At 45.3% G+C, this 13,415-nt stretch overlaps 1 protein-coding gene across 1 annotated transcript in view; it reads left to right on the forward strand.

The window, feature by feature from the left end:
* Positions 1 to 10,855, forward strand: part of LOC127056031 (vitamin D3 hydroxylase-associated protein-like) — a 28,457-nt gene extending 17,602 nt beyond the window's left edge. Inside the window, 6 exon segments of the mRNA XM_050963671.1 lie at positions 1,305 to 1,404; positions 2,940 to 2,995; positions 6,162 to 6,201; positions 7,647 to 7,755; positions 9,572 to 9,717; positions 10,446 to 10,855. Coding sequence (XP_050819628.1) covers positions 1,305 to 1,404; positions 2,940 to 2,995; positions 6,162 to 6,201; positions 7,647 to 7,755; positions 9,572 to 9,717; positions 10,446 to 10,613 — 619 coding nt within the window. The 3' untranslated portion in view covers positions 10,614 to 10,855.
* The last annotated feature ends 2,560 nt before the right edge of the window (positions 10,856 to 13,415 follow it).

Here is a 13,415-nt window from a genome sequence, read left to right on the forward strand (position 1 = left end):
TATTGTTGTATGTAAAGTAAATAAGGTTTTTTAAATGTTTAAGAAGCTTCATTGAAAATTAAATTAAAATGCAGAGCCCCCTGGACCGATGGCCAGGACCTGCGCAGTGTGAGTGCCACTGAAAATCAGCTCATGTGCTGCCTTAGGCACACGTGCCATAGGTTGCCTACCCCTGGTCTAGGCTAATCAACCTGCCCGTTTATACTTGTATAGCATCGTCTGCCGCTAACCTCAATTATATATGTCCACACTCTCAATGGGTCCGGTGCTGTAGCATCAAAGCGCCATTAAGACCATTAGGAATCGCATCATTTCTATGGGATAGGACTATATTCTCCACATCTTCATCATTTGAGCTGCTGTGGTGGTTCTTGGTCTTCTCTCTCCGTGACTGCTGGCTGTTCTGTTCTTGTGGTTTGATGGAGAAGGCTTCTCAAAGAGAAGAGTCGGAAAGGGATTGAACCTCATTCTAATCCCTGGTGGTAGGGAATTGCATGGCGGAGGGTCCTTCACTGACTATGTCTAGCCCCAGTGAGTTTCATGGTGGGCTCCATCCGCTGCGGCATCCTGCCTGATCACAGCTGTCAAGATAGGTTTCGGAAAGTGATGCAGTCTCTGAGATATCTGGGCCCCCACCCTACTTTACACAACGGCATCCGAATTCCAAAGCAAAATATGCTGCTGGATGTATACAGCATTCTGCATCTCAGAGCACTTCCCCAAACCAGCACAATACACGTACAAACGGGGAAAGGCCAGGAAAGAGGGGCAATGGTCTTGTGGCTGAGGCATTGGACTGGGACTCATGAGATGTGGGGTTGATTCCTGGTTCTGGCACGGACTTCTTGCGTGACCCTACTCATGTCATTTAATCTCCAAGTGCTTCAGTTGCTCCAGCTGCAACGTGGGGAGGATAACAGAATTGCGTGAGGTTACGTTGACTCATGGTAGAAGTGTTCAGAACTAGGGTGAGGGGACATGCAGAGTGAAGGCAAGTCCCAAGGTGTGTAAAAACAAAACAAAAAATCCCGCAAAAATGGGAAATACTCCATAGTCTACAAAAAAATGGAAATAAATATAGGAAATAAGCATTCATGTCATGTTGCAAAGAGTTATTCTGGAGCATCTACCCTTACACACTGAGCAATGATTTCTGTTATGCTCAGGGGTTCAGAACTTGATACCTTGGGTTGGTGCCTGCGTGAGTTGTCATTTTACTATTTAAAGATGCTAAAATGTTGGTTGGGAAGCGGCACTCTACAACTGGATTGACATGACAGCCTCCTTTCTCCCTCACCTCCCAGCAAAGGGGACATTGTGGATCCGACCCTGAAATCGCAGATCAACTGTTACCGTCTTCCCATTCTGGTGAAGAAGATTCTGGCCCTCATCTTAAAGCCTGTGGTAAGTCACCTTGATGTGTATCCTCTTCGCTCGCTTATTGCAGTGGGAGATGCTCAAACGTCTACAGGCTGGGAGGGTTCCCACAGATGGAGAAGGAAGATGTAAAGAGCATCTAGCCAGCAAGCATTTGTGGTGAAGTCCCGGACCCTGTTTGCATTGTTCTGCTGTTGTGATATAAATCAGTCTGAAGCAATTCTGGAGTCTTGGTGTAAAACCAAAGCTATTTTCTCCAATTTGATTTGAACAAGAACTTGTATTTAGGACCATTTCCCTTACAACAATAATTGTCAAGAAGATGATTCTCCTCCTCCTAGCCTAGTGGGTCCAACAGCTGAACCAAAATAAAACTCTGTGCTTCTTGCATCATACGGTGGCCTTATGACAGAGCAGAACAGGTCATTCAGGACAGTAATAATCACAAACCTTACGCAACTGGCGGTAGGTTACCATTTCTTCTTGCTGATGATCAGATTTAAAGCTTAGCTATAAACAGGTAAATCCCAAAGGTGGGAACAATCCTCAGTGTTTTGCTATGAACTTTTTTCCTAGGAACTCATGGTGGCCAGTAAAGATCCAGTTCTGGATCCCAATCTCAGATCTCCTAAGGCCTTGGGGATGTTTGGATCTGGGATTTTAGTTTGGATCACTCTCTAATAAATATGCATAGTGGTTCATCGTTTTAATGATTGCTCGTTACAGTTTTTGCTTGTATTATTTTAAGGGCACCGTCCTGTGTGTCTGCTTATTCAGAGCTACTTCACTTACGCTCAGGTCTTGTCTGAATCAACAGTTAGTCCATGACAAACTGGGGTGTGAATCTACCATATACTAAACTGTCCATGTGGATCCTGCTGATGCACACTAACAGTTCCTTAGTGTGCTTTGATCTAATACCCATTCACAGCAGGACTAGATGAAAGCACACTAAGACACTGTTAGTGTGTGTCAGCAGGATCCACACAGACAGTTAGTGCGTGGCAGGCTAGATTCACACCCTATCATGCTGCAGACTCACTGTTCATGTAGACAAGCCCTTAGTAGCTACTAGGATGGGTGCAGATTAAAAAACATAATTGAATCTGGAAGGTACAACGCCTGGGGAAATGGGTACCTGTGACAGGCAAAGCAATGCAGAAGCATGTTTATTCCTGTTTTCTGATGTTGACATTATTTTAGGGTGTCTCATAAACACTTCTGCTTATACTGTTGTTCTGCAAAGGGAAGCTGTCATGTTTTATCTTGGAGAAACTGTTCATGAAATACGGTACAGTGAAAAAGGGTACTCTCTGAGCAGCATATAGGTTTGCTATGACATTGCTGATTGTTCACATGCCACTGCACTATTTCTACTGCTGCAATGGAAAACTGTAGAGCAGACAGACTTCATTACGCTGGCCTGCTCTGGTTGGGCCTCAGCAGCGTTTGGTTTTCATGGAAGGCTGAAGCAGACTAACTGGCTGATTTCTTCTGAATGATGCTGCTTTTGACTGCCCTGCACTGTGACCCACTCATTCCAATTGTTGTTTCTCTCCAAGTATCCACGAATCGCCAGAAATCTGAACGCGCTGTGTGGAGTGGGCTAAGTGGCTCTGTGAAAAGCTCCTCTGCACCATCAAATTAAGGGATATAGAAAGGGTGCTTTGTGGTGGTATCAGAAGTGGAAAGGAAGCCAGTATCTCCTGAGGAGACTATGCATTTTAACACCTTCCTTATCTGAATCAAGGCTGTACAGATCATTTTTATTTCTACTGGTGGCCTGATATGACCTCAGGGAATGTAGAGCTCCCTGTTCCTGCTTGGGTTTAGGTTCGTGCTCTGTGCTCTGCTGCTTCTGCGCCAGAGTAGGCTGTTGTTCTCCTAGAGGGGCAAAATACACATCTGTGGCTACCCATCTGTCCCGGGGAATCCCTGCTTTAGCTCACACGGGTACTTGGAGAGCAGCACACGAGGTATGAATTGTAAATCGCAGTAGGACGCTGGTCTATACCCAGACTGTGTTTCCACTTCCGGCTCGTAGCTGGTGTCTGAGCTTGAGAAGCATACTGAAGAGTTTGTGCTGCATGAGCAAGTCCGTTGGGAACATACTTTGCAAGCCAGGGGCTGGACCCAAAGCCCATTGAAGCCAGTGGAAAGGGTCCCATTAACCTCAGGGGGCTTTGGCTCAGATCCCCCGGATTCCAGAATGCTTTCCCCACGTGTGAAGCCTGATGCAGCTCCCTTGAAATGAGTTGAGGTCTTTTCCATTTGCCGTAATGGAAATTAGATCATGCCATTAAGCCTTTACACTTGTATTCTGTATGTGTTGAATGGAACTGCCCCAGCTTGTATATCACACAGAAATAGCAGGCAATGTTTCTTTTCCCCGAATCCCATTCTGAGGGCAACATGTTAATCTAATAATCTCTAGCTGTTATCATCCTCAGATCTCAAAGTGCTTTACAAAGGAGGTCAATGTCGTCATCCCCCATTTTACAGTTGGGGAAACTGAGGCAGGGAAATGACAAGATCCAGGAATAGAACCCAGATCTTCTGAGCCTCAAGGGCCATTAAATCATCCAGTAAATGATGGAAAATCCTTACATTTGTGTGTACGTGACTAATCAGGACATCTTCTTTTTCAATTTTCTCTTATTCCTCTGAAATATAGTAATTACATAATTAGCCATGATTCCCAGAAAAAAGATAAATAGGCGGATTTTATACCTATAAAATGATGGGGTCTAAACTAGCTGTTACCACTCAAGAAAGAGATCTTGGAGTCACTATGGATAGTTCTCTGAAAACATCCATTCAATGTGCAGCAGCAGTCAAAAAAGTGATCAGACTGCTGGGAATCATTAGGAAAGGGATAGATAATAAGACAGAAAATATCATATTGTCTCTCTATAAATCCATGGTATACCCCCATCTTGAATACTGCATGCAGATGTGGTCGCCTCATCTCAGAAAAGATATATTGGAATTGGAAAAGGTTCAGAAAAGGGCAACAAAAATGATTAGGGGGTCTGGAACGGCTTCTGTATGAGGAGAGATTAATAAGACTGGGACGTTTCAGCTTGGAAAAGAGACGACTAAGGGGGGATATGATAGAGGTCTATAAAGTCATGACTGGTGTGGAGAAAGTAAATAAGGAAGTGTTATTTACTCCTCATAACACAAGCACTGGGGTCACCTAATGAAATTAATAGGCAGCAGGTTTAAAACAAACAAAAGGAAGTATTTCTTCACACAGTGCACAGTCATCCTGTGGAATCCATTGCCAGTGGGTGTTGTGAAGGCCAAATGTCTAACTGGGTCAAAAAAGTATTAGACAAGTTTATGGAGGATAGGTCCATCAATGGCTATTAGCCAGGACGGGCAGGGACGCAGCCCCATGCTCTGACTGTCCGTAGCCTCTAATTGCCAAAAAACTGGGAGTGGACAGCAGGGGATAGATCACTCAATAATCGCCTTGCTCTGTTCATTCCCTCTGGCACTGGCCACTGTCTGAGGCAGGATACGGGGCTAGATGGACCATTGGTCTGACCCAGTGTGGCCATTCTTATGATTTCACTACATGTATGTATCTGTGGGAGTATTGACTCACCACAGTCACTCCCCCTTGTGGCTGGGCATGGTAAGGCAGACTTCCTCCTCTGACGCCCCCTGGGGATGGTCACCGCAGTCCTACGGGGAGCTGCCTCTTCTCATCACTCGGCCCTCCAGCCAGGTGGTCTTGTTCCCATCCCTTCCCGGCTCCCTTGGGTCTGTTAACAGATCCAGCGGAAATATAAAGACAGCTGAGTCTTCAGAACTGACTGGGCTTATCTGGCTGCCCTCTCACTCAGGCCAGCCTCAGCTGCAACCCAGTGACTTTGCGTCTGTGTCTGGCTCCTGTGTCTCATTCCACCGCACAGTGTACAGCTGGTGCAGTTCTCCACCTTCCCGGGGTTCCAGCAGGCTGTTGTCCCTCAGCAGCTCCTCATCTTCCCTTGGACTTCAGGTTCACCTCCGGCGCAGCTGCTTCCCTGAAAGAGGGAGCTCACTACATCCTCTGCCCTGGGTCTCCTCCCAACAGAATGCAGAAAACTCCAAACAAACCCAGCTAAAGGAACCTCCGCCCATCCAGGCTTGAGCTGTTAGTCCTGGTGGGTTCTCCCCAGCTCCCTAATCCTGTTGTAGAACACTGACCCCTAGCACTACTTCCCTGGACCCTTGCCCAGCTCCTCTTCTATAACTTCCCTCTGGTTCCTGTCCCAGAGTGAGGGGCCTCTAACCTTCTCCCTCCTGGGCTTCTCTGTCCTGTCCTGGGTCTCCTCCTAGCTTTCACTTCTGTCTTTTATAGAGCAGACCCAGCTCCTCCCCAGATGGTCGGATAACAAATCAAGCCTGACACACACCTCCAGATGCAAAAAAAGTGTGCTAATTGTGTATTGATGCCAGTTAACCTTTTTGCCCACCGGTGTGGGATTTACACCCCATCACAATATCACAATGAAGCTAGGTGGGAATGGATTTAAGTGAATTTATTGTGAATTTTGTCCATATGGCTGAGTGAAAAGAAATGTGATGACACCCTTTTAAAATAAACACTGAAAGGCTCTTTAAACGTATTCCTAGACATATTCCTAGACATATGTGGTATGATTGCTTGATCTATATAATTGTCATATGTGGTCATTTGTGTTCTGTAATAATGACACTTATCATTTTAATGACATTTTTATCTGCATTTTATTTATATGATGTACGAACGACTAATCCTGTCAATTTTCCAGATCAGCAAAAAGCCTTTGGAAGCATCACGTTGCAGTGGCGGTAATATTATTTTCTCACTAAGACAAATCATCAAGATTTCATATTGACATTTAAATGGTCATTTCAGCTACACAGTCAGTGCAATACTGAAACTGATCACGTGAGACTAAATCAGACACCTCACTTTGAGAAACAAGCATTTCTAGAATAGGTGATGAGTGTACAGGCAGAACTTATATGCATAGAGGTGTCTATTCACTCAAGGGAGAGATGATCCTTCGAACTGCTTTCTCCAAGCAGAAATAGCACAGGAAGAACTTGTAATGAACAATTTCATGTATTTCCTCTTGAAGCAAATCCATAGCTTCAAACACTAGATACCATTATTGCTAGTTAAACCACATGTGGAGGTACTGAGGCTAGAAACCAGAACCTAAGGATTCAAATGCACAGATGGTCAGCATTTGAGTTAAGGTAGAATCTTCTTGAGAGTTTGTGGCCTCTGTTGTAGGGCTGGTTGGGAATTTTTGGACTGTTTTCCCATTGGAAATGTCAATTAGTTGAAACTTCTCACAGCAACATTATTGGTTTCAGTGGAACATTCGTCAGTTCCAGGATAGCTAGCCAGTAGCCCAGCTGTTCGGTCATTCACCTAGGATGTAGGGTCTCTAGGGTCAAACCTCTGTCATGCCTAATTTGGAGCAGGGACGTGATCCTGGCTCTCTCTCATGTTAGACAAGTGCCCTAACCACTGGCTGTTCTGCAGTGTGTGTTTGGTGTCTCACTCTTGATTTCTTGTGAGAAAATTCTAAAGCTCTCGCATTCATTCCAGTGTGGAACAAAAACAAATGACAGAACTTCAAATTTTTTTGCAAAACAGAATTCTTGGAGGCTTCAGCCATTAGTTGAAGATATATTCATGCTTAAGCAAGTCTGATAGTCCATCCAGCAGAGGGCAGTCGTGCACATGTAAACCGGTACATTAGTAGAGGTGGCTGAAAATTTTCAAATGTTTTTTTTCAAACGAAAAATTTCTTTTTTTGAACTGGAAATACTTTGTGAAAAATTGTCAGCATCACAGACATGTTTTTTGTTGTTTTTCTCAACATTTTTAATGACATAGATAGTCAAAAATATGAGTTTATCAAACCCCCACTTTTCAGGAAACGACAAATTTCAACATTTTGAAATTATTATTCAAATAGTTATTGACATGCTTTGTTGACTAAAATCTTGGTTTTCGGTGAACAAAAGATTTTTGATGAAAATAGATTTAAAAATGGGCCCACTTTGAACCCAGTGAATTGGAAATTACTTTGCAGTTCTGAAATTTTGGCCAAATTTTCATCTTTTGATCAGCTCCGTATGTTATGCTGTAGTCTTCCAGGAAGCACAAAGATGTTCGAAACAAAAAACCCAAGTTTTTAATGAAAATACAGATTGGCCACAACTGTAGCTTAGTTACCACTGTAACTCTCTCTCTCTCTCTCTTTCTTTCTTCCTAGGCTTACCGTACAGAATTCATTGCTAAATGGAGGAAGCTGGAGCTGGATGTTATGCTGTGTCCTGCTTTGGGTCCAGCGTTTAACAAGGGCTATCCTGGGAAGCTATTGGGTAATCTCTGGCCATGTCTAACTCTAGCAATTCAGGCTGGTATGGTTGAGGTACTAGCAGAAACGGAAGCAAGCTTTTCAAGGTTGAAAAACCTACTAAAAGAGTAGTTATCAATCATAGATATGTAGGGCTGGAAGGGAACTCAAAGTCATCAAGTCCAACCCCCTGTGCTGTACTAGGACCAAGGAAACCTAGACCATCCCGACAGGTCTTTGCCTAACTTGTTTTCAATGATGGGGACTCCACGGCCTTCCTTGGAAGTCTGTTCCAGAGCTTAACTTCCCTGAGAGTTAGAAAGTTTTCCCTAAAATCTAACCTGAATCTCTCTTGTTGCTGATTAATCCCATTACTTCTTGTCCTACCTTCAGTGGACATGGAGAACAATCAATCACAGTCCTCTAACATATTTGAAGACTATTACCAGTCACCCCTCAGTCTTCTTTTCTCAGGACTAAACATGGCCAGTTTTTTCAACCTCATAGGTCAGGTTTTCTAACCCTTTAATCATTTTTGTTGCTTTCCTCTGGACTCTTTTCACTTTATCCACATCCTTCCTAAATTGTGGTGCCCCATATTGGACACGTTACTCCAGCTGGGGCCTCACCGGTGGCGAGTAGAATGGGACAGTTAACTCCTGTGTCTTACATACAGCACTCTCGTTAATACGCCCCAGAATCACATGAGCCTTTTCGCAGTTGCATCACATTGATGACTCGTATTCAGCTTGTGAGCCACTGTAACCCCCAGGCCCTGTTCAGCTGGGCTAACACAGATAGTTATTCCCCATTTTGTAGTTGTGCATTTAACTTTTCCTACCTAAGTGATACTCCAACTACCATTGAAGTCAATAGAAAGAATCCCGTTGATTTCAGTGGACTTGCATCAGTTCCTAAAAGAACAAATGGGCCAGATCCTCAGCTGGTACAAACTGATGTAGCTTCATCGATTTCAACGGTGCTATGCTGATTTCCACAAGTTGAGAATCCAGGCCAATGTTTTTAGCTTGGCTAAATGTCCAGGAATGAGCCTGCCATTGTGCCAACAAGTGCAATACATGCAGCATATGCTGTTATTGGGGTGGGGGGGAAGGAGAAGGGTAATAAGATGAAACTGAGCAAAATAAAACTTAGGCTGAATACCAAGAAATATTTGGCTGTAGAATAATCTCTTCAGGGAAATGATGGAGGCCCCAGCACTTGAGCTAGGCTAGACTGGGCAAAGCTCTGGATGCTAATCTCCAGTATTGAACAATCCTGCATCAGTTGGGAAGTGGATGTGCTCTGTGATCTGGGAGGTTTTACCCTCTCCAGTATTCATGGACAACTGTCTGAAGTTAATGGAGTGAAACCTCCATTTAATACAAGCTCCATGTTCAGCTCCATGCATCCTGGCTCGTGAGAATGAGAAAGAGGTTATTGACTGCTGAGCCTTGAGCTTCTGTGGCATTATTCACAATGTCTGAGTAAATTGCACTGATTCATTGGATGAGGGCAGAATTCATTCAGTTATCAGGAGGGTCAATGTGGATGCTAAAGCTGAATTGGCAGAAGGCCTCAGCCCAAGGCTGAGACACTTCTGACTGCCACCGTCTTATAGAAATGTCCTGGGAAAGGTCATTGTCCAACATCTCAACAGGGAGCCTTTCGTGGCCACTAATCATTCATCATGAGTGAAGTCTGCACTGTCCAGCAAATCCTCTGGGCGTTCTATTCCTCGGAGTAAGGACTTTGCCCAGAGCTGGGGTTCTACATGCCAGCTGTGGCTCGACAGAATTGGAAATCTGATGCTCTGAGCTTTTTCTGTTGTATTTTCCCAGCTGCTACTTCCTACACCAATTTATACAACGTCTTGAACTTCCCCGCTGGGGTTGTGCCGGTCAGCGTCGTCACGGAGGCTGACGAAGAAGAGCTGAAGAATTACAGAGGGCACTATGGCGACCCCTGGGATAAGAGGCTGAGAGAGGTTAGCTGACATTACAGAGGACGATTTCCAGATCAATACTAAGGGAAACCTGCCCTTCCAATCTGATGTCCCTCTGCGTGGTTGGGCAGAGGGAATTTCTCATACGCTTTAGTGACAAGGTTGCATTACAGGACAGGATGAGGCAGACGGCTGGGGAAGGGATGGGAGACAGATAAAGTAACTTCATTAACAGTAAGCACTCAGTAAAGCAGAACTCCATTGATTTCAGTGTTGCTCCACTGATTTCCACAAGCTGAGGATCTGGCACCCTGTATCTCTATGACTGTCTGCTAGCAGTGCCATTGACTTCAGGATGACTGCTCTAGATAGGCGACTCGTGGGGGGGGGGCACCAGCTAAAAGAGGAGCACATGACTGCCTCACGTGATACACCCACACTCTCCCCATCCCATGTGGGGTTCTGCCCTCCTGCTGAGCCGGCTCCCCCCTGGCATGTTCGTCTGCTCTTCCTTGCAACCAGACCCCAGAGCCGCTTCTGGATGCTGTGCCAGGCAGCACGGCTGGAAGAGGAGAGGCTCTGACCCCACCTCTTCCCTTCCGGCTCTGGCCCCGCTCCCTCTTCTCCCCACCCAGGCCGGTGGAGGCACTTGACCCTGGGGAGGGTCACTTGACCCTTTGTGCCCCTCCCACCAGTTGGTATGTGCTTCTGACTGGGCTGTCAGTGCCTGAGTGCCCTGGGTGACATTAGGACACTTGTCTCCTCTGCAGGCTGTAGAAGGAGCCGTGGGGCTGCCTGTCGCCGTTCAGTGCGTGGCTCTGCCATGGCAGGAGGAGCTGTGTCTGCGGTTCATGAAGGAGGTGGAGATGCTCACTTGTGAGAAGAAGAGGAACGTGGGACCCACTGATGATGGTGACACTAATGATTTGAACTTATAAACCAAGTCACCTTCGACTAAGACATGAAATAATGTGAGGACACCCCTGTGAATTGGACTGTTTCCCTTAGTGGTTAATAAACCTTTTCAAAAGCCGCTTCTCCTCGTTAACAATTCAGCCAACGCCTGACTCTGTGCAATCAGTGCTTCATTTGCCTGTGTTCAATTTTTAACCAAAGGGTGAGAGAAGAGCAAAAAAGGATCAAAATCTTGCTGAAGGATAATGAGCAGCAGGAAAACAAATTAAAAAAAAAAACCATTCTAGGGAACACATCCATTCCCCCGCTTGCTCTTTACTGCACCTGGGAGCCTGTGATTTTATATCACTGTCACTGTTTGAGATCAATATCTGCCAATGATTTTTTGCGTCTGGGACCCTCCCTCACCATAAACTTGTTGGTGAGAAGCAGGAAGGGGAGTGAGAGCAGTGGAGGTGGGTGAAAGAGGTTGATTAGTTGGTATTCTTGGGGAATTGTTTGAAGTAGTCACACAGCTCTAATAACCAACCATGGAAAAGAGACGGCTAAGGGGAAATATGATTTGAGGTCTATAAAATCATGACTGGTATAGAGAAAGTAGATAAGGAAGTGTTGTTTACTACTTCTTGTAACACAAGAACGAGGGGTCACCAAATGAAATTAATAGGCAGCAGATTTAAAACAAACAAAAGGAAGTATTTCTTCACACAACACACAGTCAACTTGTGGAACTCCTTGCCAGAGGATGTTGTGAAGGCCAAGATTATAACATGGTTCAAAAAAGAACTAAATAAATTAATGCAGGCTAGGTCCATCAATGGCTATTAGCCAGGATCGGCAGGGGTGGTGTCCGTAGCCTCTGTTTGCTGAAAGCTGGAAATGAGCAACAGGGTCACTTGATGATTCCCTGTTCTGTTCATTCCCTCTGGGGCACCTGCCACTACCCACTGTCGGAAGACAGGATACTGGACTAGATGGACCGTTGGTCTGACCCAGTAGGGCCATTTTTATGTTATGTTCATTTCTTCTCCAAGGTCCGAAGACACTTCACCTACATAGAGCAAGAGATAGAGCAGGAGGAGGATGTGAAAACAACATAATATATTTTTAAGAACTCAGTCAATGCTTGCAGGGGATTTCCCAGAACATCCTGTCTCATCAGTGTTTGCCTTTAGACTATAAGCAATTTGAGGCAGGGGCTGTCTATTTGTTCCATGTACACAGCCAAGAACATAGCTGGTTTTTAGTAATAAATCTGACACCGGGCCAAGGGCAAGAGCAGAGAATAAAGAACTGCTTGGTAAATGTTCTTGCTCCCAAACAAAATGCAGCGTTCTTCATTTGGAAGGGCAGGCTCAGCAAAGAGTCTTGCATCCTTCAGTTTGTTAGTGGCAAACACAGGAAGCGACTTGCTGCAGAATGGTTTGACGGGTGGACTTTGAGATACTGAAGCTCACTGCTCAGAGGGCACTTTGATAAATCTGCACTGGAACTCTTCATAATCATTGCTGTGGAGATCTTGGGGCTATGGGGGACAACAATTACAGTGGAATCCCTGGGAAGGCGGGTTGGCCTCACAACCTCCTTGCTCAGCTGGAGGAGTCGAACAGAGAAGTGACTGAGACCTGGACATGGAAAGCAGATTAAAACCAAGAGCAACTCATCCCTGTGCTAGGGGCTCCCATGCCCGGTTGACCAGACTGATCCACAGATTAGTCATTAGCAGCAAAGCTCTTGGTGCCCAGAAATTAGTTCAGTGCAATTAACAGACTTGGTTGCGATACCATTTGGAGTCTGGTGTTCAGCTCTTCATCTACAATAGAACATGAGCACTAGAGCTGGTTGGACGTCCTACAGCCACACTTAAAAAAAACAAAAAACTGTCGAAAATGTTCTGTTCTGTTTTGATTCAACCACAGAAAATGGGAAAACAAGAAAATGTTTTGGTTTAAAATTTTCAGCTGTCAGTGCAAATGTTTGGCTTTCAAAAACTGATTTTTTTTTTCTGGAAAACTTCATTGTTTTAAACTAAAAATGATCCTAGAAAACCAATTTTTTTTCGGTTTCAGGTTTGTGTTGAAAAAATTGGAAAAACTTTTTTGCAGGAAATGTTGAAAAAAAACCCACAATCTCTCCCTGGTACTTATATAACCCTGGGATGGGGTCTCCACCCCCACATTAGCCCTGAGTGGGCTAATGTGGGCCAGAAAGGGCCCATTAATTCTATATGTTGTGCAGCTAGTAGCTGATAAAGATTAATTGCAGCTGAAGCCAAGATGTGGGAGGAGGGAGGCTAGGATGATAAAACCAGGAAGTGAGAACTGAAGAAGGGCCCTGCACTTACTCGCTTGAGGAAAGGGAGTTGGTCAGGGATAAGGAGGACATCCACGGGTGGAGGACGTCCAAGGGAGATTGGCAAGAGGCATAGGGAGTAGACCGTGGTAAACTCAGACAGACCAGGAGCTAGGAAGAGCCCAGGGAACGGAACTGAGCAAGCCTGGGTTGCTAGTGATAGGGTCCCTGGGCTGGAACCAGGAGTGGCGGGTAGGCCTGGGTTCCCCCACCACCCTCTGGGAAGTGGCACAGGATCCAGAAGTGGGACGGAGACTGTCCAAGGTTGCATCCAGACAGCTTGTCCAGTGGCACATTGATACCTCAGAAGCTGGAAGGGGGGTCCCCGAGTCACAATGAGGGAGCACTTTGAGTCATGAAGAGAGAGAGACCACAGCAGGGTAAGATCTAGCCAGGAGGAAGTGCAACTGTGGTGACTGGAGCACTTTACAGGCACCATCACCATAATATCTGAACACCTCCCAATCATTAAT

This window comes from Gopherus flavomarginatus, chromosome 7 (assembly GCF_025201925.1).
Source record: "Gopherus flavomarginatus isolate rGopFla2 chromosome 7, rGopFla2.mat.asm, whole genome shotgun sequence".
Taxonomy (NCBI): domain Eukaryota; kingdom Metazoa; phylum Chordata; order Testudines; family Testudinidae; genus Gopherus; species Gopherus flavomarginatus.